Source organism: Gallinula chloropus (assembly GCF_964237585.1).
Source record: "Gallinula chloropus genome assembly, chromosome: 19".
NCBI lineage: Eukaryota > Metazoa > Chordata > Aves > Gruiformes > Rallidae > Gallinula > Gallinula chloropus.
The window spans coordinates 10962598-10985157 of NC_140104.1; the positions used below are offsets into that span (position 1 = coordinate 10962598).

At 50.1% G+C, this 22560-nt stretch overlaps 1 protein-coding gene across 1 annotated transcript; it reads left to right on the top strand.

The window, feature by feature from the left end:
• NUFIP2 (nuclear FMR1 interacting protein 2) lies at nucleotides 1–12984 on the top strand. The gene is made up of 4 exons (XM_084273328.1): nucleotides 1–255; nucleotides 3170–4885; nucleotides 12292–12324; nucleotides 12893–12984. The coding sequence occupies exons 1-4, from the start codon at nucleotides 72–74 to the stop codon at nucleotides 12943–12945; spliced, it is 1986 nt and encodes a 661-aa protein (XP_084129454.1). The 5' UTR covers nucleotides 1–71; the 3' UTR covers nucleotides 12946–12984.
• Nucleotides 12985–22560: the final 9576 nt, after the last annotated feature.

The window sequence follows — 22560 nt, forward strand, 5'->3', positions numbered from 1 at the left end:
GTCCCAGCGCCGGAGCCGCACGGCCCAGCAGCGAGCGCCCAGCCCGGCCCGGCCCCGCTCAGCCGCCCCCCATGGAGGAGCAGCCCCACCACCACCATCATCACCATTACTATTACTACAGCCACCACCACCACCACCACCCGCAGAGCGCCTACCTGCCACCGCCCGACGGCCGAGCCCAGCCCAAGCCGCCGCTCCGACACGAGCACAAGCACGGCGGCCCGCAGCACCAGGAGGCGCCGAAGCGGAGAACAGGTCGGGGCGGGCGGCGGGCCGGGGCCTGTGACCTTCGCGGGGCGGCGGTGGCGGCGGGGCCCTCCTCCTCCTCCTCCTCCGCCTCCTCCTCCCCCGGCCCGGCTGGAAGCTTCTCCGCCGCGCTGGGGCCGCTTCCTGTCCGCCATGTTGGGGCCGGCGCGGCTGCGGGAGCTGCGGGGGCCCCGCCGGCGCTGCCGCCGCCCGCCGGGCACGTGGGGCCGGGCCGCGCCGCCCTGAGGGGCGCTGCCCCCCCCCCCCGCCCGGGCCGCGCCGGGCTGGGGGAGCAGGGGCTCGGGGGGAAGGGGGCGCCGGGGTCCCCGTTTAAAACCGTCGGGCGTAAAAATCAATGACTCAGATCAGGCGGAGGGCCCGGCCCGGCGGGAGCGGGGAGGCGGCGGGGCCGCGTGGCCTGGGGGGCGCCTTCAGCCGCCTCCTCCCCGGCCGCCGCGCTGTAGCCCGGGGGGGCGCAGGGGCTGGGGCCGCTCCCTGCGGGCCGCCCGGCAGAGGGGCTGTGCTGGGCCGCCGGCGCGCCGGCCGGGCGGCAGCGCCGCAGAGGCGGTGGCCGGGCAGCCCTGGCTACGGCGCGGCCGCGGGCGGTGGAGGGGAGCGGGTCGGAGCCCCCGTCTCCCACCCGGGGGCTGCCGCGTCTCCCGAAAACCCCGCTCTGGGGCTTGAGCGGGTGCGTGTCGGCCCGAACAGCCCGATGCCGCGGGCGCTCTGCTGGGGGGGGGGGGGAAGTGTTTGAGGTGGGGGGGATGGGGTGTTCCGCTAAGGAATTCCCATTCCCGCACCAGGCGGGCGGTGGGAAGGGGCCGGCGTGCCCCGTGTGCGGCCTGGAGGGCGGAGGGGCTCGGCTGGGCGAGCGCCGAGGCGGGTGGCGGGCGGGAGCGAGAGGCCGGCACTGCGGAGTGCCCGGGGTGCGCACACGCTGCCCGCCCCCGGCAGCCAGGGAACGGTTTGGGGGGGGGTCCAGGCTACTCCCTTCACCTGTTCACTCTCAGCCGCCACCCCCCGCCGCCTCCCCCCCCCCCGCACACCCCAGTTTCGGGTGCTGCAGCTCCGGGTCCGGGCCGGACACAGCTGTGCCAAACGTTGGTTTGGGGAAAGATTTGGGCAGCAGAGTCGTAAATACCCGAAAATTGGAACTAGAAACTGCTGACACCCGGACTCGCTGAGAGGGATTTTGTTCTTCATTTGATTCTTTCGCTCCTCATCTGCGATGGTCTTATGACCGCCCTTATTGTTTCGTTTGGTTAACGAGCGGTGTCAGAAGTCTTGAGTCACACAAGGTCAGCTGTAGCACGCTGCTCCTGGGAAGGCTTCCTCGGCACGTTACTCCGGAATCCTTCATTTTTAGGCCTTGACTCAGCTGAGGACCCGGTCTGTTTTCTCTGGGATGAAGCGTTCGCACTTAATATTCATATTTGAAAGTTCCCAGTGGAAGTTGTGGTGGTTACAGATACTTGTGTGCAGTGTAGTCCTTTTTGATCCCTCTCTGCAAACTCAGTTGTGGAATTCCTGTAAAGCCTTCCTACAAGGATTCTTGTGTTCCCAACTCGCACAGGACTTGAGCTGTTACATCTGCCAGACATCTGAGGCTCCAGGATGTGAGGATAACAATGATTTTTAGGATAGCAGTTAAATTCAACAGCGCAAGCAACAACCAAAACATTCTTTTTCCAAGCTGGAGTTGTGCCCACTCTTGTTCTTGGGGGTGGATCTGAGTGTTGTGGCTGTGGGTGAAGCCTTAGGTGGGTCAGTTGTTGCGGGAAGGAGGATGGATGAGTCAGAGGAGGGAGGACAGAGCTCTTCCTGGAGGAGCGGGTGCAGTAGGAGGTTGTCGGTCCTTCTTGCCCCACAGCTGGGAGTGTGTTTGCTGAGCTGGGTGCAGCGTGCTCTGCCCATCTCTGAGGGGCTTCAAGGCTTCTCTTGGGGTACTAACAAGATAGGCAAACTTGGGAGGAAAATGAGGTGGTTCAGTCTGGGCTGTCCTGGGTTTCCACTCCATTTGCCTTGGAACCGCACCCTCAGGATTCACCTCAGAACTGGGAGACCTAGAAATGAACTTGAGAAGTGAAAAGGAAAGCTCAGCATACAGCATGTCTCCTGGTTTGATGAGGTGGAGCCCTTAGCAAGTACCATGCTGCTCTGGGCACTGGGTCTCCCAGTATCTCCTTGAAATACAGGTGCTTCTCGGTGGCCGGTTGCCAGTGGTGGTGGAAGGGTTTTCACAGGGATGCAGCTCTCCCTAGCTTCACCACCTTCCCAAAGCTCTAAGGAGCACGTGTAGGGAGGTGTTGGGTGCTGTTGCAATGAGATGGCACTTCGAATTGGACTCCTGACATGTCCATTTGGGAAATGGCTTCCCACACCCCTGCCCCCTCTTGTTTACCAGAGGTGGTGTTTGGGAGGAGGGTGGGAAGGGGGCTGCTGGTGCTGCAGGCCTGGGAGCTGGTGGAGATGATAGGACTTGGCCCTTGTTCACAGTAGCAATTCCCAGCTTCCACAAACCCTGTAGCAAAGGCTCTTTCTTTGTCTTGGAGCATCCTGGGAATTAATTTTTCCTCTGTGTGACCTGGAAATAGTAGCTGATGAAAAAGCTCTCCAGCTTGCCAGAGATCTTTAGTGGACTACATTTTCCTTGTGTAGTAGTGTCCTTTTTTCTTTGTGATGTTATCTATACATCACCCTATTGCATGTGAGAGTCGGTAGCTGCTGGTGCTTTCTGCTTAACTCATGGTAAGCAGCAAATAAGTATATGCTCCTGTACATCAGAAACAAGGCATTTTCCTGCTGTTAAATGTCTGCTTGAGGAAACTGGGTGTGTTTGGGGCTGATTACAGCTTTCTGCAAGCAGAAGTTTAGGATTTCACGTTCTAATTCTTGCCTTTTGTTGTGTTTTGCTTTCTTCTAGGCTACGGAGAGCTAAATGGTAACGCAGGAGAAAGAGAAGTGTCACTGAAGGGCCTGTGCTCTGATGAAACCACCGCTCCGGGATCCAGGGTACCCAATGGCAGCCAGCAGGTCGTAGACACTAACGTCACCCCAAAGCAGACCGTGAAGGCCGGTGTTTTGGGGAAAGCTGGGATCAAACCCAAGAACTTCATTCAGAAAAATAGCATGGACAAAAAGAATGAGAAGCCCTATGAAAACAAACTCAGAGAAAGCCAGTCCTCAGAGAAGCCAGAGGGAGTGTCTATTCCGAACGGCGTGGTAACCAATAACTCCAGCTACATCACCAATGGCTACGTAGGCAAAGGGGCCGATAACGATGGCAGCGGCTCCGAGAGTGGATATACTACCCCTAAGAAACGGAAAGGCCGGCGCAACAGTGCCAAGGGCTGTGAGAACTTGAATCTAGTACAGGACAAAATAATGCAACAGGAGGTCAGTGCACCAACCCTAAAACAGGAACTTGAGATTTTCAAGCCTGATTATAGTGAGCAAAAGGGGAACCGAATTGAAAATACAAAGCCTGTTTGGAAATATGAGGCTGGGGCTGGGGGAGCCGGCCGGGGAAAGCCTGGGCTTGGGGATGTACAGCGAAAAAACTCTGATGCCAAACCTGGGATTAGCAGCAAGAAGTTTGATGACCGGCCCAAAGGGAAGCACGCATCGTCAGCTCCATCTAAAGAGGACTCATGGACCTTATTTAAACCACCCCCGGTTTTTCCAGTGGACAATAGCAGCGCTAAAATTGTTCCCAAAATAAGTTATGCAAGTAAAGTTAAAGAGAACCTCAACAAAGCAGCTCAAACCCCATCCCCATCGTCTTCATCGTCTTTGTCATCTACTGGGGAAACTCAGGCCCAAACATCAAGTCGGCTGTCCCAAGTCCCCATGTCTGCTATGAAATCTGTTACTTCTGCTACCTTCTCCAACGGGCCAATTCTGGCAGGGACAGATGGGAACGTGTATTCCCCAGGGACCCAGCCACTGCTCTCAACTGCTGCTAGTACTGTACCATCAACCTCCTCCGAGTCCGTGCCCCAGGACATGACTACAACTTCTACAGCTCTTGAACAAAAGAAATCTAGCCTTTTTATCTACCCTTCAAATATGCAAACTGTGCTTCTGGGTACAGCCCAAGTCGACTTCCCCTCGTCGTCGCAGGCGAATCAGCAGAACCTGGGAGATATCTTCCAGAATCAGTGGGGCTTGTCTTTCATAAACGAGCCCAGCGCTGGGCCCGAGACCGTGGTGGGGAAATCTGCAGATAATGAGTTAATGGAAGTGACATTTCAAGGGGAATATCCTGCCACTTTGGTTTCACAGAGTGCTGAAATCATTCCCTCAGGAACTGAGCAACCTGTGTTTCCTAAGGCTTACGAGCTGGATAAACGGACTAGCCCTCAAATTCTTAGTGCTGTTCTTAAGCCTGGGACTGCTGTTGAGGGTGGTGTCTTAGCTTTGGAGTCGCATCACACAGGTGACCTACAAAAGGCAGACGCCGGTAGCCAAGGTGCTTTAGTGTTTCTTTCAAAAGACTATGAAGTAGAGAATCCTCTGGCCTCTCCTACGAACAATTTGCTAGCCTCCGCCAAAGAACAGAGGTACCAGAGAGGCCTAGAAAGGAAAGATAGCTGGGGTTCTTTTGACCTGAGGGCTGCTATTATATATCACACTAAAGGTAATGGCTTAACTTGCTGCCTAAGGGCGATCTCTTTTCTATTTTATAATATAAGTGCAATATTCTAACGTGATTCTTGTTCCTTACAGCAGTTCTGATTGGTTTTAAAATGACTTCTTTTTTTTTTCCCCCACTTCCATATCTCTAACAACAATAACAGTTTGGGCAATTTTTCAAACAGTTGTTTAATTAATGTTATGGGGTATTTCTTTTCCTCTGGACAAGCTTAAGTGATGATAATAGGGGTGATGATCATCTAGCGTGTTTGACGTTTTCATTCCTAAGGGAGGAGCAGGTTCTTCAGTCAGAAAGACTGAAGTTTTCCTCAGGCCTTCCTGATCTTCTCTGCACTGGAAGGAGTTAAGTGTGTGTGTTCCCCTGCTCTGTTCAGCTTTACCAGGTGATACTCTGTCACTGAAAAGGCTTTGTGGTCTGTACTCGCACCTCTAGTACCAAAGCATTGCAGCTTCTCCCCTGGGCACATCAGGCCATGAAATCACAGCTTGGAAGGAAGAAAAAAAGGAATTCCTACAGCTTTTCATGGTGTGACTTATATTTTTTATTTTTTATAAGCAAACCTCACACACACACACACTTTTCTCCTGCTCTTCTCAAGTATCATGGCAGCAGCAAGACAAATCTTTGCTTATCAACTCTTCTCTAAGCTGCAGATTGAATTCTCTCGTTGCCTTTGTAAGCTAAATCTTTCAGATGATTTTATTGCTTTCGTGGAGCCCTTTGTAGTCCTGGGGTTTCTTTGAGACTAAAGTGACTCTTAACACAATATAGATGCTTTAAACTGGGAAGAAGGAGAGGGAAGCCTTGCTTTATGCTATAGCCTCAGCCCCAGAAGCTCTGAGGTCTTGTGACAGCTTTTGGTCCTGGCTTCATGTTAGCTGGAGCCCAGCTGCACACTCCCTTTTGCCACCCTGTTTCTTAACCACCCCTGACAACACTGGGGCAGTTGCTTGTTTATTTGCCCTTCTCTCTCTCCCTGCATCCCCTTACCCAAAGGAAAAAAGGTGATCATCGGTTCTTTGTTCACTTGGGCATGGATGGAGCATCTTGTTCCTCCCTGCAGAGGGGTTGGTACTTGGATGCCGTTGGCAGACTTGGTGTGTTCACCCACTGCATTTTGAGCTCCAGTATTCTTGAGGACTCTTCATTAGCTGATTTTTATCTGGGTCTTCATCCTGGGTGGCTCAGTCTATTCCAGTATCAAAGCATGCTTTCCATTCTCATTCCTCCTTCTCTCTGGCTGCAGCCTGAACCCCAGTTTCTCATCAGAAAGCAGGGGTTACCAGGAAGCGTGGTTGTGGCAGGGCAGTCTGAGCCAATCCTCCTCTTAACAGATCGCAGTTTGTTCGACAAGTCAGGCTCTGTTCTGCTCAGCCTGAACTTTGCTGCAGCTGAGCAGCCCTGTGCTGCCTCAGCAAGGCTCCTCAGCTCTCCTTTCCCTCTTGCTGCCTGAAAGACCCCAGTAAAACAATAGTAAGGACAGGAAAATCAAGAACACTCCCTTCCCCTCTCCTGTTGAGGAGGTGTTAACTTCAAAGGCTGGCTGCTCTCAGTTCTTCTGAATGCTGGAGCTGATTACATTTAACAGGGAGAATGGACACTTCAAGCACTCCTTAAAATACTCTTCTCTGCTCTTTGCTTGCCTCTGCATGTGAATGCTGGCCTTGAGCATCCCGAGCCCTTGGGATGCCAGGGGTGATGGGCTCCGCCCAAGCTCCTCTGTGCCAAATAGAGAGTGTTAACTAGGGGTGAAAGATGATGAATGTTTCTAATCAGTGGGGGTGTTAATGCAGTGATGGGGGGTGCTCCAAACAACTTGAGCTTGTCATTGTGCTCCTTAGTCTTCAGGTGTTACTGCTGGTTTACAAAGCCATGAGCCCAGGTGTTGGTAGTCCTCTGTGAGGATGTTGGGTGTTTGGATTAAGGGCTCCTGGGAGGAAGGTGCCTTCCTCTGCCCACACAGGTGGAAAATTCTGTCCCCTCTTCGTGGCCATCACCCCACAGTCAGAGCCCTGTGGGTGAGCTCCTGGCACACGTACTACAAAAAGGCTAGAGGTGGGAGCTCCCAGGCTGTGCTGCCAGGGCAGTAGTGGGTAATCCCCACACTGTCCTCTCCATTTAGCTTGGGCTGTTCTCCTACCCCTAACCAGCCAGTTTCTCTGCAGTGGGATAGGAACAGTCTCACTTGCTGCCTTTCTCTCTTGCCTGCTCAGGAGGGAGCGTGGGTTTGCTGTGTTAGGGTGTCCTGGGCAGCTGGATTCTCAGATTGTTTGGTTTTGATAGAGAGCAAACTTCTCCCTCTTCAGATCGATCTGTTTGCTTTGGAGCAAAGTCTCTCTGGTTTCATCTTCAAAGGTGCCCTGCCTCTGGGGTCATGGGCACAAAGAGAAATGATTATGGAGCAAGGACAGGGCTGAGCATGAAGCACTGGTGGGGTCATGGTGCAGTTCCCAACCCCTGTAGAGCTCCTCTGGGTAGCTCACTTGCAAACTGCCTGTGGTGCAGGGGTGAAGCTCTGTGTGTTGCAGCAAGGGCTGTTCCAGTGCTTCAACCTGGCTGCTGTGGGCCTGTACCCTTGTCTGCACAGTTTGTGTCTGTAGCTGTGATCAGGGAACGCAGATCCTCGTGGTGGTCTGCAGAGGGGCATTAGAGAGTGCAATTGCTTTGCAGCTTCCCTGGGAAAGGATGGATGGAGGAGGTAATGCAGGGGGAGCCTGGCTCTGGTACAGTAATCCTGCTGGGGTGTAAGGCTGGGTGCCTGTGGAGCGGAGCAAGGTCCTGATGGAAAAAGCTGGTTTCCCCAGACTGCTTTTCCCCCAGAAGCCAGGGACTGGGAACATGCTGGCAGGGCTGATGATGCGCCCTCCTGTTCTTTAAAACACTTTATGTGCCTGTTTCCTCTGGGTCCCCACTCCATGCCTTGCTGCTTTCTTTTTAAGGGGCAGGAAGGCTCCCATGATCATCTGCTCTGACTGTAACACACCATCCTTGGCTGTGGCTGCCTGTTGTGACAGGCTGTGCCCCTCGCTGGCTGTGACAGTGTGGGGACACACCTGGTTTAGCAAGGCAGTTCTGATGCAGTTGGGTGCTGGTGTCCCCACTGTTTGTGTGTTTGGGGACGGTAGCTTAGTGTGGGAGAGCACAGGGCCAGGCAGGAGCAATGCTCTCACTTAGGGTCCATGTCCTTACCTAGGCAGGTGATGAACCTCTGCCTCAGTGTGGCATTGCCAAAATCCTCATCTTTTGGAGGTAAAACTGGTCCTGGTCCCTCTAAAGATGAGGCTGAGTGTGTCTCTGCTTTGCTTCTCTTGAAATCAGTCTCTTCCTCCTGCTTTAGCTGTCCTTTTAGAGACAGCTGGGTGAAGCATTTCATACTGGAGTACTTGTCAGTGCCTTGCAGAACTCCATCAGGCAGTCTCAGTGTTGAGGCCAGGCTGTCACTACCACCCAGCTCTGTGTCAAGCCTTCTGCTGGGAAGCTCAGTGCTTTGCTTGTCCTTAGCTAAAAAGCAAGTAATGGGTCTCCAGTTCAGCTGTTCAGCAGCAAAGACCTCATGGATGGAGGAGAGGAAGCTGCAGTGTTTCCCTCCCCTACCTTGCCCCTCAGGTGCTGCCTGTGCCACTGCTTTGTTCCCTCTCAGCATCTTGGTTGCACCAGCATCTCTGCTCGCATGAAGAAGCAGAAGAGCAGGGTGGAAAATAGAGCACAGCAGCGTGGGCCAGCCAGGAGCAGCGTTTGCTGGAATGGTGAACTGGGTCAGAAGAAACAGCAGAGCTGTGAATTCAGCAATCTTCATCCTTTACATCAGGAGAGCAGCAGAAAAACCCATCTTGGTTTCCCATCCCCCTTGGTGGGAAGGGGTTAGGTCTCAAATCTCTTGCTTCTGGTCTTGTGGAGCAGAAGCTGATTTAATTCTCCTTCAAGTCTCTGCTTTTTCCAGTTGTCAGGATGAGTGCAGTGCCTGTGCTACAGCAATGAGTCTCCCCAGCAGTGAATTTTTAATCTTTGCTTTGTTTCTGGGGCGATCCCCTAACCAAACTGTTGTGTCCTGCAGATAGCAACAGAAAAATCAGCTGAGGATGATCCCTTTCTGGTTGGTTTGGGTTTGTTTTTCTTTTTATAGCTTTTCATTTTTGGGACAATTGCCAGTTTACATGTTCAATTTATAAGTACAAAGAACTCTGCCTGTAGCGTTGTGCAGACACTTCTGCTCACAGGGGCAAGGAAAATGTCTATAAAAGTACCCATCTTCCACAGAAAGACTTCTCTCCAAGGTTCTGTACCAGTCCTGCTATAAATTTTATTGACCTATGAGGAATCTCACTGCAATTCACCACAGCTGAACCTTGGTCCTGACAGCAAAGCTTTCCTCCACCAACCCTCTGTTTCAGTGATAGACCCTAGGAAAAAGTAGTTCCTGGAGCTTGTTAAGTGGATGTGGCTGGGGCTGTCTAACTTAGGTGGCTCCTTCACAAGCCAGAGGGCTGTGGAGAGGCTGGATGATTATAGAAAAAAAAAATATCCTGGAAAATGTAAGGTTGGAAGGGGCACAGGAGGTGACCTAGTTCTGCCCTGGCTCAAAGCAGGGCTGGCTTTGACAGTGGATTGTGCAAGAGTTTGTTGATGGTGTGTTCTCCAGCTGGGTTGAAGTCCACTGGGAAGGCAGCGTGCCGTGCTAGGTGGTCTGTTGGTCAGGTCTTGACCTTCTTCCACTTTGGAAACCATCAGTACTAGGTTTTGGGTCAGAATTTCAGAGGTGAAGTCAAGACTCATGGTGAAGGTGCCCCTTTTCCCATGCCTAGGTGAGCAATGGTGAGTTCTTGGTTATTCTGCCCAGAGAGGGGGTGGGTGCCCCATCCCTGGGGGTGTTCAAGGCCAGGTTGGATGGGGCCCTGGGCAACCTTGTGTAGCTCCAGGCCTGGAGGTTGGTGTCCCTGCCTGTGGCAGGGGGGTTGGAGCTCTGTAACCCTTGGGCTCCCTTCCAACCCAGACCAATCTGTGATTCTATGATTCCATGCAGGCAAAGCATGCTCAGGAGAGCTCCTTGAGCCTGCAGAAGGATGGCTGGCAGCAGGCTTGGGGCATCTTCCTCCACCCTGCATCCCTGTGCCTGCTGCGTTCTGTCCAGACACCGTTAGGCTGGTTGTGGCACTTGTCACAGCGCCTTGGGGTGCTGGAGGTGACCACAGCCTGCAACTGATCCAGAACTGGCAGGAAAACTCACTGATGTGTTGCAAGTAAAGCAAATCATAAAATCCCATCGTAAGGTTGGAGTGTAACCTCTTCTCTCCAAGCTTTGTGTTGCAGTTGCCCCAAGATGTAGTTGTCTTTCCTTCTGAGAAGTTGTTTGGGTTGTTTGAATGTGCCTGTCCTGTACCCATGTGCTGCTGGCTGGGTGGAGGGGAGGACTGTGCTTTCCTGATGGCAGGTGATGTTCAGTGACACTCGGTATCACAGCGGGTTTGCCAGTTGTCTTTGATTTGTAGCTTTGTCAGGCAGAGTAGCTGCCAGCCAAAGTGTCTGGGTGTTTGGGATTCACAGGATACTTGATGCCACCCTCCATCCTACCTCTCTTCCTGACAAAGCAGGAGGAAGGTTGAAGTCTTCAGAGGTTGGGGAGTTCAAGTGTTGGTTTGTTAGGCTTCTCAGAACAGATTTTTGACAACTTAGAAAGTTTTTTGTGTGGTTTTGGTAGTCTCTTGCTGCCTGTCTTACTGTCAGGCACTTTGGAATGCAAGTGGTTCACCTCCTTGTGGTGCCCAACGAAGCCAGGACCAAATGGGAGTGCAGAAGAAAGCAGGTGGAGATGGAGGAGCAGGCAGCACCTCTGCCTTGTGTTAGATGCTCAAATGTTGCTTTAATGTGGAGGACCTAACAGCTCAAAGAGGAGTTTTCTGCCCCACTTTCCCTTTGGGGGGAAAGCTGTTAAAATAGGTGTTGTTCCCTAGCTGTTGGGAAACGGTGCATCTCCCCTCCCTGAATGGGAAGCTGGTTCTGCCACCGGTAACTTCAGCAGCTGCTGCATTTTCCTTGTGAAGAACCTGCATCTGGCAGGTGGCTGCATCCCCTGGGGGTGTGAGAGCTTGGTCACTATTTAGGCTTTCCCCCTGACCAAAGAGCAAAGTATCACTGCTGTTACCATCACACACAAACAGCAGACTTCAGAACAGTGTGTGTTGTGTCAGGCCCTTCCTCACAGAAGGCTTAGGCATGCAGGGAGGGCTGGTGGTATTTATTTGCATGCAATTTCCTGCCCCCTGAGCTTGAGATGGCAGCATACAAAGGACAGGTGAAGAGTTGGAGAAGGGATGTGAACGTGCAGGCGATGGGTGGAGGTGACACAAGTTCTGGAGGGGGTTTTGTCATCCTCCTTTCCCATGCAGGTAGTTTACTCACTGCACATACCTTGTAGCCTAATCTGTTGCTGTTCTCTGTTCCTAGTCCTGGAACCTCCTTTCTGGCTGGAGAGAGGCTTCAAAGATTGTTCTTGCAGGTTGTGTTCCTACTGAGTGCTCCTTTTCTGGCTGTAGTTTTGTCTCTTCACTCCAGCACGGGGTACACTTAGTGCCTGTAAATATTCCAGCGCAGAAACCCTCTGCTAAATAGCTGCTAACTAAGAGTAGCCCTTTTGAATAGGTCCCTAAAGATGGGATTTAATTTGGGGATATTTTAAAGCAAAGGTTTTTCTGTTACTTGAGGTGACTGCAGAGAACATTTCGCTTTGCTGTTACTCCTCAGGTAAACAAGAGCGTGTGCTCCTCCAGTGAGAGCTGGGGGGATGGGGAGGGGGTTGGTTTGTCTTCAGAATTTGTAGAGGCAAACTGGGGGAAGAGCTGCAAGCCAAACAGGCAGCTGGGTGTCTGGAGCATCACACCTCGGCCGATGCGTAGGTGGTGTTAGTGGGGTAATCTCTGTGTGGTGGCTCCAGCAGGGGTGTGCTGTGAACCCTGAGAAACTCCCTTTGTCCAGCACTTCTAATTCCACACACACTAAGTGCCAACTTGTAAAAAAATCATCTCTCCAGGCTGTTTGTTGAGGCTGGAAGGTGTGGAGCAGTGTTGGAGTCGGGGTAGTAAAGCCCAAAGGTGGGCATCTGTAGGAGGGGGGCAATGGCAGTGGTGTTGATGATGCTTGGTTTGGCTGTCTGACCTGTAACACCACCCAGCACCCATGTCTCTGTTATTACTGGATCTTTCAGATCAAATCCTGGCAGTGCTGCGGGCCAGGGCTGCACTGCTGGGCTGGCCAGGGCTGGCTTCATGTGAAAGCCTCGGCACAACCATGGTGGTATCTTGTCACGCTGTGAAAATCAAACTGTGTTTAGAATTGTCTCTAACACCAGCATAAATCTGTTTAATAACCATGGTCTTCTTGTTTTGCTTCCACAGAAATGGAATCGGTTTGGAATTTGCAGAAGCAAGGTGAGGATACTGGGAGGAAGGAAAAGCCACGTGGCTCTGTCTGTCTGTCTGGGATGGGTGTTGGGACCAGGTTTTCTCTGTGTCTGGAGGTGCCTGAACTCAGCTCCTCAGTGCCTGCTGGTTGTAGTCTTGAGTTTAATCTGTGTTTGGGATTGCTGTAAATTGGGACAGTGAGCTTTCCCATGAGTGGGTGGTCAGAGGGGAGCAGAGTCTGAGACACACATAAAACCAGCGTCAAATAAGACTTCATTAATTTCCCCTATGTGCTTACAACAATCACTTCATGTTCCTGGTGTTGAGTGTCATGCCAAAAACAGTGTTAAACTCTGGAGCATCCCCACCACTTCCCTGTGAAGATGCTCTGTGTTAGCTTGCAGGAAGAGCAGTGAGTGGAGACTCCTGTGCTGCTGCTACCTGGGGTGTAAGGTGGGGAGTACACACCACTCCGTTAGCTCCATCAGGGTCCTAAGGGAAAGTTCGTTAGCACTGGAGATCTCTCCTGAGTATATTCAGCCACGGGTCCTCAAAGTCACTTGTCAAAAACTGAAGGTTTTCCCTTCCTTTCCAGATCCCAAAAGGATAATCACTTACGATGAAGCCATGGATCGCCCGGATCAATGAAGGTAGCAAGACGAGACTGCCTGTTAAAAACCTTTCTGCAGCATTTGTGCTGTTCGTGGGGGACAAAAGGCTTTTATGCTCCTTCTAAATCTTCAGTGCAGCAGAGGAACCCTAACTAGAATCACAGGATAATATATACAAATATATATATAGTTATTTAAAAATGGCAACTGAAAGTAATTAGACTTCTTAAGGAATCTGAAAATTTATTTCAACGAGACTACACACGTGATTATTTAATCTCCGGTACTGAATAGAGATTTTTTGTTTTTTCCTCTTTTATTTTTTTGTTTTTGTTTTGTTTCATTTTTGTTCAAAGAGTGAATGCAAGTGATTTAACGAACACAGACTCAAATTTACAAGCCCGGTTCTAAAGTTCCTGCTGTCGTCTACCACGGGCAACAGCAACCCGCTGGAGAGGCATTTCCACTCGACAAGGTTTCTGTTTCTCGTTCTGTGGCTGTAGTGACACACTAATCACAGGGAAATCAGGATGATTTGCCATCCTTCATCATGATTTGCCATCCTTCATCTCCCCTTTCCCTTCCGCCTCCCTTACCCGTGGGGTTTTCGTTGTGTTTTCCATTGAATGCTGGAGAAATGCCTTGGAAGTTTTGCAGAGTTTCCTCTTTTTTGTTTGTTTGTTTCCTTTTTTTTTTGTTTTTCCCCAGAGAATTTCTAATCTGCATGTTTTGCCAGGAGTAAAGCAGCCAATCCTATGCTGGGGATATTGTCTTAAGGCATCGTTCTTCTGGGGGAAAGATGGCAATACTGCAGTTCTAGGATGCATGGTGAAGTCACTCAGTTGACCTGGCTCTGGTCACACGTTGGACTATTGCAGCTGAAGAGTTCTTGTCATTTTAAAAGAAAACATGCACAAATAAGCAATCTGGTTAGGCTTGGGGGGGGGAAAAACAACAGGAAAAAACCCAAAAAACCCACTGTTCCCACAGTTTAATGCCATTGTACTCCTGGGAGCAAAAAAACCCAACCTGAGTATCTTCTGCTTTCAACTGTAGGTGCTTCGTATTTGCTTTGTCTGTCTTCTAACACTAAATGTGCCGGATTTTTTTCCCATTTTCATTGGAAAACTGAAGAGGAATTCAGTTCTGCTAACTTTCACCCTTCTTGAATTATTTTTTTCTCTTTAAAAAAAAACCAAAAAAAAACAAAAGGAAAAAAAAAAAGAAAAAAACCCACAAAAAAATAGGAAAAAAATAATAAAATGGGAATTTGAATCCTTTTCCATTTGTCTGTAGAATGCCCGTGGCTGGGCTCCCTGCACCTGCCCCTTGGAAATCCTCTTTTATATTTTAATGCAGTCTGTGTATTTCCGGGCTCTGCTTCTAATTATCTCTTAATAAAAATATATTTTATTACAAAAATGGAGGACTTAGGAATGAAAATAATAATTTAAAAATTTTAAAAATAATGAAGAAAAAAAAAAAAAGAATCTGAAGGAAAGGAAAGCTTCCTAGCAGTGGTAGGGAAGGCTGAGCCAGCTCCAGCTGTGTAACCCACTCTGTCCCATTGCAGCTTGTGTAGCACATCCAGATCATCTCGGGGGTTGGGTTGATTGTTCTGGGTTTGGATTTTTTAGGTTGTTGGGTTGGTTTTTTTTTTTTCCTTTTTTTTAAAGTTCACAGGGTCCAGTGTGAGAGAGAGAGAGCAATGAATGAAGAGAAAAATAATGTTCTTTGGGTTTGTTTTTTTCTTTTACCCAGTGCTCAGCTTGGGGTGTTTGGCTGAATACTGGCTAATAAAGGTCTGGGCATCAAGGCCAGTGGCACTTGGTGTCTCCTAAAATTAAACTGGACCCTCTGGGGCATTACAGGAAGCAGATGAGCCCAAAACTTTTGCCTACCCCTTGTGCTTAGATTTACCCCCTTTTTCTTTTCTTTCTTTCTTTGTTTTTTTTTTTGGCTAAGTAGGAGTATGTAGCATGTGTTTCTTAATTATTCTTTTAATAAGATTGTACCTGAATGAGATGCTCGAGTTCGCAGTGGGACGATGAAGCTTCATTCTGTCCCTTTTGTAAGACTGCTAGCTTTCTGCCACGCTTAGTTTGAAAAGCTTGACTCTGGATTGCCTACTCCATTTGATGTATCTTGTGCTATATAGTACAACACCACAGTGTCCTACTATATAGTGACCCCGTCACCTGTCAGTCCAGGTTCCAAAATGTGTGGTTGGCCAGTCGCAAATAGTTCTGTCTCACCTATAAACTGTACCACCTCTACGGGTGTGTGTAACTTTGGAGATGTATAAACATGTTTACAGATGTGCCCGACATCCAGTCCTCCCCCCCCCTTCCTGGTTTTAATTCTCTTGAGTCTCCCAACTGCTTGCCAAAAGTTGGAATCGCCTCCGGCTCCGCTGCCCAAGAGCTGGGGTGTTCCTGAGCTTTAAAGTGTTGAACAAACTGGATGGTGGGACTGGGAAGATTAAAGTGGAAGAAGTTTTCTCTTTTTTTTTTGGTTTGGTTGTGGGTTTTTTGTGTTGGGGTTGGGATTTTTTGTTTGTTTGTTTTTTACTTGTTACTTTCCAAAAGTTGAAGGCTGGATAGCGAAGTTTCCAGTTTGTTTTACTGGCTTTAAGGCTCTGCTGTGTATTTATTTGCCTTGTGTAGTCACTTGTCGCCTTAAGGGCTGGGTTCCATTAAAAAAAAAAAAAAGGGAAAAAAAAAAAGACAAAACCACCCTGTTTTTGCTTGCCTGGGGTGAGTGTGCTGTCCTGTGTCCCTGCTCCGCTCTCGGGGCTGACACGCCACAGCAATAACCCGTGTTGAGTCTGACCCTGCGCCTTTAGAAAGACCCATGTCTCGCTGGATATTTGGGGATGCTCCTCCTGGCCTGGGCCTGTCTCTCTTCTAAACAGCAGAAGAAATTCTGAAAGGAACACAGTTTGCCTGCCAGGTTGGGTTGGGGTTTATTCCCTTCTGTGTCCGTTCCCTGCTGCTCTTCCTCCTTGCCCATGGTACCCATCGAGAGCCCTTGTGCAGCTTCTCTGCTGTATTTCTGACCATCCTCAGTTCAAATGTCTTGTCTGTCTCCCTCCGTGAGCTCCGTGGTGTGTGCTGGGTGCTAAGCAGTTAGGAAATCCTCTCTCTGAGTTCCAGCAGCCAGCACGGGCGCGGGCAGGACCGTGGAAGAAACTTCCTCGTGCCATCACATCACTCGCCCTGTCGCTGTCTGCAGTCCTCCTCGAGTCCTCACGCAATTCTTTACTGAGCACTTATTAAAAATATCATAAGATTTAACCTGTTTTCTGATTATTTTTCTGTAAACTTATAAAAAAAAGGAGAAAAAAAGGAAAAAAAAAAGGAAAAAAAAGAAAAGGATAAAAAATCAACGCCATGAGCTGTGACTAATTTATCACATTTAAATAATGCTGAGGTGTTACTGATAATCTCATGTTTTGCGTTTGGTTTTGTTCGTTTGACTCAGAGTATTAGTACTGTAGCATAAACCAAATACAGCCCCGGGAAGGGGCACAGCAGCTGCCCCCCCCAGGGTCTGCACCCATGGGTGTCTGTGTGGGGTGGGGGGCGGTGAGCAAGGAGTGGCCGCGTGTATTTATTTGTGCCATTGTTTTCATTACACTGAGTAAGTTTTAAAAGGAAAAAAACCCTTAAAAATACGTGTTGGATGGGGAGATGGCACTAAGGGTGAGCTCGTGACCCATGACTTCTATTAGCTGTGGAGGTGGTAGTTCAGGTTAAGGTTTCTCTCCTGTTTCTGTTCCAGTCGTGGCTCCGGTGCGTCCCTTCGCTCTGGGTCCCTTGCCAGGTTGTCTGTTCATTGGAGTGAGGATTTCCGTGCGGACAGGAACTGTCTCCTTTCTCCTCCGGTGGATCCTCTTGGGTGTTCCTTGTTCCTGGAGCACATGCTGCTGGCTGGATCCAGCACAGGGCTGCTTTCTCTTCGGTGGGTCAGGTAGTGTTTTGTCCTAAGAGATGACATAAAAGCTACTTGGAGTTCTCAGTGACCATGGTTTTCAGCCTCTCTGCTCTCTCTCCTTCTCCACCTGATGCAACGTGATGGCTTTAATGGGTCGGTTGGTGTTTGGTTTTGGTTTAAACCCACCTCAGTTGTCCATGAAACCTGGTTGTGTTGCTACAAATCTCTTGGACCCGGTGGGTATGGCTCCAAGGCCTGGTTTGTCACTAACCTGCTTCAAGCTGTTTCTCTCTCTGACCCCTCAGACCCGCTGTTAGCCTTTCCTAGCTGCTCTGAGCTCTGAAAATCCTCCTTGGGGTGTGAGTATGCCAGCTGCCGGGCAGCTCGGAGCAGGCGATGGCTGAACTGGCCGGCTAAACCGAAAGGAAAATCGCTTCCTGCTGGGAAAACATAGGAAAGAACTGAGATGGGAGTTGTCCTCTTGGTTGCGTGTGTAACTAGTGCTTCTCACCTTCCAGAGAGTGCTGTTGTAGCACCATAGCATCCTTTCCAGAAGTGGCCAGTGGTGACCTCAGGGACAGCTGGGAGCGACAGCGTTCACAGGCATCTTTCAGGACTGCTGGTAGTTTCCCTGTGTGCTGAGTTTTTCCCCTTGGTTCAGCATGTTCAGTGAGCTGCTGTGGCGTCCAAAGCTCTTAGGAGTTTTGCTCCAAGAAGGTTTTTCTGTACATAACGTCCATAGTGATTTGTTTTCCTTACAGAGGCTGTTTACAAGGGAGAGGGTTGAGGTCAGGAGGGGAAGAGAACAGGGCTACGCTTAATTTAAAGCTGCTACCCATTTTCACACTGGTGCGTAAGGCAGGAGCAGGGCTGGGGCTGGAGGAGCATGAGCGTGGTGGAGCAGCCAAAGAAGTTGGACTAGCTACAGCTTTGGCTACCCAGAGGACTCTTTTTTTCCCCCTGCAAGCAGTTGAGAAGCAGGAACCTTGGCTGGTGTGAAGGAGCGGAAGATGCGGGTCTGCGCTGCCTCCCAGAGATTCCAGAGCTTTAGCCATTTGCACAACCCGCTTTAGGCCACAGGGTAACAGGCTGGCTTCCTGGGCTCCTGCTCCAGACCCTCCAAAAGCAGCACCGCTCAGCAGAGCGACACCGAAGCGGTGGGACAGCCGAGGAGGTACAAGAACTGCTCCGCGGTGGCCTTGCATTTGGGGCACAAGCCCCTTGGACACACACTGACAGGGGTGCGGGGCTGCTTGCTGTGCTGGGACAGGAGCAGAAGTCACACCGGTGCTTTCACCGGGGGATGCCCACCTGTATTTATCTTGACTGTTAATCAGAAAGCTTCATATAACGTGTCCAGAGCTCTAAAGCCATTTTGTAAGATAGCAGTAGCCCTTTTCTACAGCCTTATTAACGATAACGAGTAGACTATCTCTAAAAAGAAGAAAAAAATCAACAAAAAAAACCCAAAAAAAGGAAAAAAAATCCCAACTTCACTTCTTTCTGTGGTATGAAACTTGTGTGCTGCGAACATGCGAATGTTTAGCAAAGACAGAGCTTAGAGTTTTCTTCAAAAAAACCCCAAAACCAACAAAAAAAACCCCAACCCCAACCTGTCTGCTTTCCATACGGTCTTTCCTCAGGTGCTAAATAAGGGTTCCAAAAACAGATACTGCTTTAGGAGTTTCTGCTTTATTCTTAAAATACATATTTTTTTTTTTTGCTTAGGTGTTGTAAAGATATTTTAACAAGAAGGTGGGTTGGTGTTTTGGGTTTGTTGTTTTGGGGTTTTTTTTTAATGTAAATAAGATCGTGTCTTTAATTTTTGGTTTATCTGCCTTTTGTCTATATCGAGTAGTCTAATTTCCATGTTACCCTTTTGAGAAGGACCCTCTTTAATGACCTTCCTCGAAGACATTTCATTAAGTGTTGCTGCGTTGAAGAATGAATCTACAACTGTTCATTGTCTTGGATTAATGCTGCTGCTGCTATAAGTAACCCTGAAAATCAAGAATGTGTGATGCACTTTTTTTTTTTGGTTATTTTCCTTCTTTTCCCTCTTTTCTTTCATTTCGTTCCTCTGAGGATAGTTGAACCCTCCTGTAACACAGCCACTAACTGCGAGTAGCGTGGGGACTTGGGGGGAGCCTGGGGGTGTAGGTAGGAGAAGGGGGTGTACCTGATTTTTTGGTGCTGACCTACGGGAATTTCTATGCAAACGCAAGCAAAGGAGAAACTCTTTAACTTGAGAGAACACTGTGCTTTTTGGGGTTTTGGTTGGGGCTTTGGGGTTTGGTGTTGTTTGGGTTGGTTTTTTTTTTTAGGGGGGGGGTCCCCCTTTCTTCCTTTTCTCAAGCTGCTATTGGAAGGGTCGTGCAAATCCCTGAGGTTTTCAGCTTCTCCTTCCTCTATGGCCGGTGGTGCGGGGAAAATGCCCGAGCGACTTGTTGAGGTAGAAAAAAAATCTCCAGTCAGCTGTTGTCTCATGAATATTTTGTCTTCTGTTTGAACCTGTCTGTGGAAGGAAATCTCTCATCTCTGCAGATCGATTTCTCTGATGCTTTCTCTCAATGTGAAGCTTGACCTGGCAGTATTACAGATGGCCTGGCCTCCTGCTGCCCCTCTCCCTGGTGCTGGGGAGTGTAGGCTCCTTCTCCCACCCAGTCAGACCAAACCCATCCACGCAGCCCAAACTTGAGGGTTGGAGAGGGGGCTCGTAGCGTTGAGGTGCTGCTGCAGGGCATGGGCAGGTCCTGAACCTCAGGCAGGTCCTGAACCTTGTGTCTTCATGGGTGAGGAGTTGGCTGGAAGGAGGAAAGGGAATTTCCTTGGCTGTTTATAGACTATCCTTTAGGAAAATTAAGTACCTCTGAAGTGAGGGAAGAGTAAGGAGGGTTTGAAATCGTGTAGGAAAAGCCTGGGAATTACAACTGCCTGGAAAATAGTGTATAAATACCATAGGCCAGAGCTCTCTGCCTGTTCCATTCATTTCTTCAGCATCAGTTTGTGTTTGGTTTAGCTAGCCTTTGCTTTTCCATACACGTGTGTGTGTGTGTGTACACATCTGACTCAATGTGCCTTGCGTGTGTGCGTAGTCTTTCTGAAGAGAGCTTGTGGTGGTGTGGGAGCTGCTGGGACGTGGTGCTGGACAGCCGGGTTCCTGGCCAGCAGCGCGATGACCGTGCCCCATCTACAGTCAAGGGTTCGTCACTGTCCCGGTGACCCATGGGATCGGATTAAGACTTGGGACTCGAGCCTGTGTGTAGTGGCTGTCTCAGTTTGGGGAAAGCACCTTTCCTTTCCAAACAGGAGCCATTCCCTGTGATTTTGGAGGGGAGTGAGGCAGGCGGAGAAGAAGCTGCTCTGCTGTTCTCCTGCAAAGTGAGAGCAAGTGAAGGTCTGGAACTGGCTTTTCCCTAGAATTGGGGGTTCCTTGCGGTGCTGGTGACCCCGTTCCCTGGGGGGAGGGGGTATTCCCTTCCAGGTTGTGGCTCTTCTTACCCTGGGTTTGGTTTTATTTCAGGTTTTTTCTTTTGTAAAGGAGAAATAAACGCGCCTTGCTTGAAGTTAACACAGTAGAGATGCTTACGTTTGCAGCCGGCGGCTCGGAATACAGAGCTGTGCGATTCTGGTTCCTTCATCTCTCCCCCAGCTCGCTCGCCCCCGCGTGTGGTTTCTGTCCCTCTGTCCTCCTGCCACTGTAAATGTGAAAGCTTGCTTGCATTATTTTTTAGAAATGCATTTTGCACACTCGGGTTTCGCTGAAGCTCCGTGATAAAAAGGTTAGTTTGAAGCAGATGAATAAAGCTATGCACATGTTTGGAGAGTTTAATTTGTGTCTCATTACCAGAAGTGACTTATCTGCCCTCTTTCGCATTCCTGTGCTGTCATTGCCTGCATTATCTTCACCATCTCCGAGGGTATGATGTGAGGTGACAGTTCTTTGCTGACAGCTGTAGCAGAAAACTGGCGCTTCGTGATTTTTTTAGTAGCCTCTCTCTCTCTCTCTCTCTCTCTCTCTCTCTCTCTTCTTTGCTTTCTCTGTATCTCTCTGTATAGCTATATAAATATATATATTATTTTTTTATTTTAAAGAGCCTACTTTAGTAATTGAATCGGGGGGAGCGAGGTGTGCTGGCTGGTGTTTCGGGTACGCTTTGTACTGTCCGATGAACGAGCGCCCTTTTCTTTTCCCCCTCTGGCGATGGGGAGGGGATGGGGGTCAGTCTGCTGGCGGCGTGGGCAGACTCGAGCCTTCACTGAAGGGAAACCCCACCATGGTGTGTTCCCTCTGTGAGGCGGGAGGGACAGGACAGCCTTCCTCGCTGTCCCACCGCAGGGGTGTAGTTAGTCCCTGGAGGGTGGGTGGGCTCCTGCCGGTCTCGGGGGCAAGAGCTTTACTTTGGGTTTGTTTCCATGAGTTGGGTGCATTGGTTGGGTTGTGGGTGCCACCTCTGGAAAGGCGTCACTCAGCCCAGAGCCTTTGTGCTGGAGAGTCGGGATTTGGTGACGGGAGAAGGACCCTGACAGCTTTCTCCTCGTGTTCCCTTCGCCATGGCAGAAATTTGTACTAACTTGACAGCTTTTTTTTTCATACAGAACAGGGCTGCTTTTCTATCTACCATCACACGTGTACTTACGCACCTTCAGCGGCTTGAGAGCCCCTGAAGGTCCTCAACTTGTTTACTGGGGGGGGGGGACGGATACCCCTCTCTCTCCCCCCTTCCCCTGAATATTTCAGTGTTAAGGGCGGCGTGAAACACAACCGCGCACTTCGTCTCTCCGAGCTGGGGCCCGGAGCCGTCTCCTCTCCCGCCCACCCTCGTCGATAAGTTCTCATTCCCTTCAGTTTCCCGGTGTGTGTCCAGTCGCCGCGAGCGAGGGGTTGTGCTCCACCCGCTCAGGAGCCGAATTACCTCTGACCCGCGGGGAGGCCCAGCCCCTCTTTGGTGTCCATGTTGTAGTGTGCGACCACGCGGAGCGGTAAAGGTGGTCTTTGTTCCCTTCCCTCCCCCCAAATCCTCCCCGCTATGTCCGATTAGGTTAATGCACTCTGTGCCCAGCTGGAAACGTAGGCGTTTTCCCGGTCGTGAGAGGGTGGCTAGAAGAGTTAGTGTAATACCTGCTGTAGCTGTGTCTGGCGCAGCCCCTTGCGCTGGTATGGGTGATGTCACGGACTGTAAGGATAGGTAATGTCCATGAGCTGTAATGGCATGATGTATCTTTACCAATGATGTCATACTTCACACTAAATGTTTTAAAAAAAAAGAAAAAAAAAAAGATTACCTGAAATTTTGTTTATTCTGCACCGACAGCTCTTCAAAATTTATCCAAATTTTATTATTTTATCAGGAGAAAAAAAAAGAAATTTGTGTAGATCGAATACGTTAAGACAGACGATAAGTGATGTAAATTGTTGAATAAAAATTTTAAAGTTTGTGGGTGTCGGTGTGACTTTTTTTTTTGTGCTTTCATGAGCATCCCTGGGGCCAAGGGATGCTGCCTGCTCCACAGCTCTGCTTGCACTCCCTCAGGCTTTGGGCAGCGCTGGCAGCAGTGCCTGGAGCAGTATTGGCCCCAGAGCCTTGGGCAGCATTGGCCCCAGAGCCTTGGGCAGCGCTGGCCCCAGCGCCTTGGGCAGCATTGGCCACAGAGCCTGGAGCAGCATTGGCCACAGAGCCTGGAGCAGCATTGGCCCCAGAGCCTTGGGCAGCGC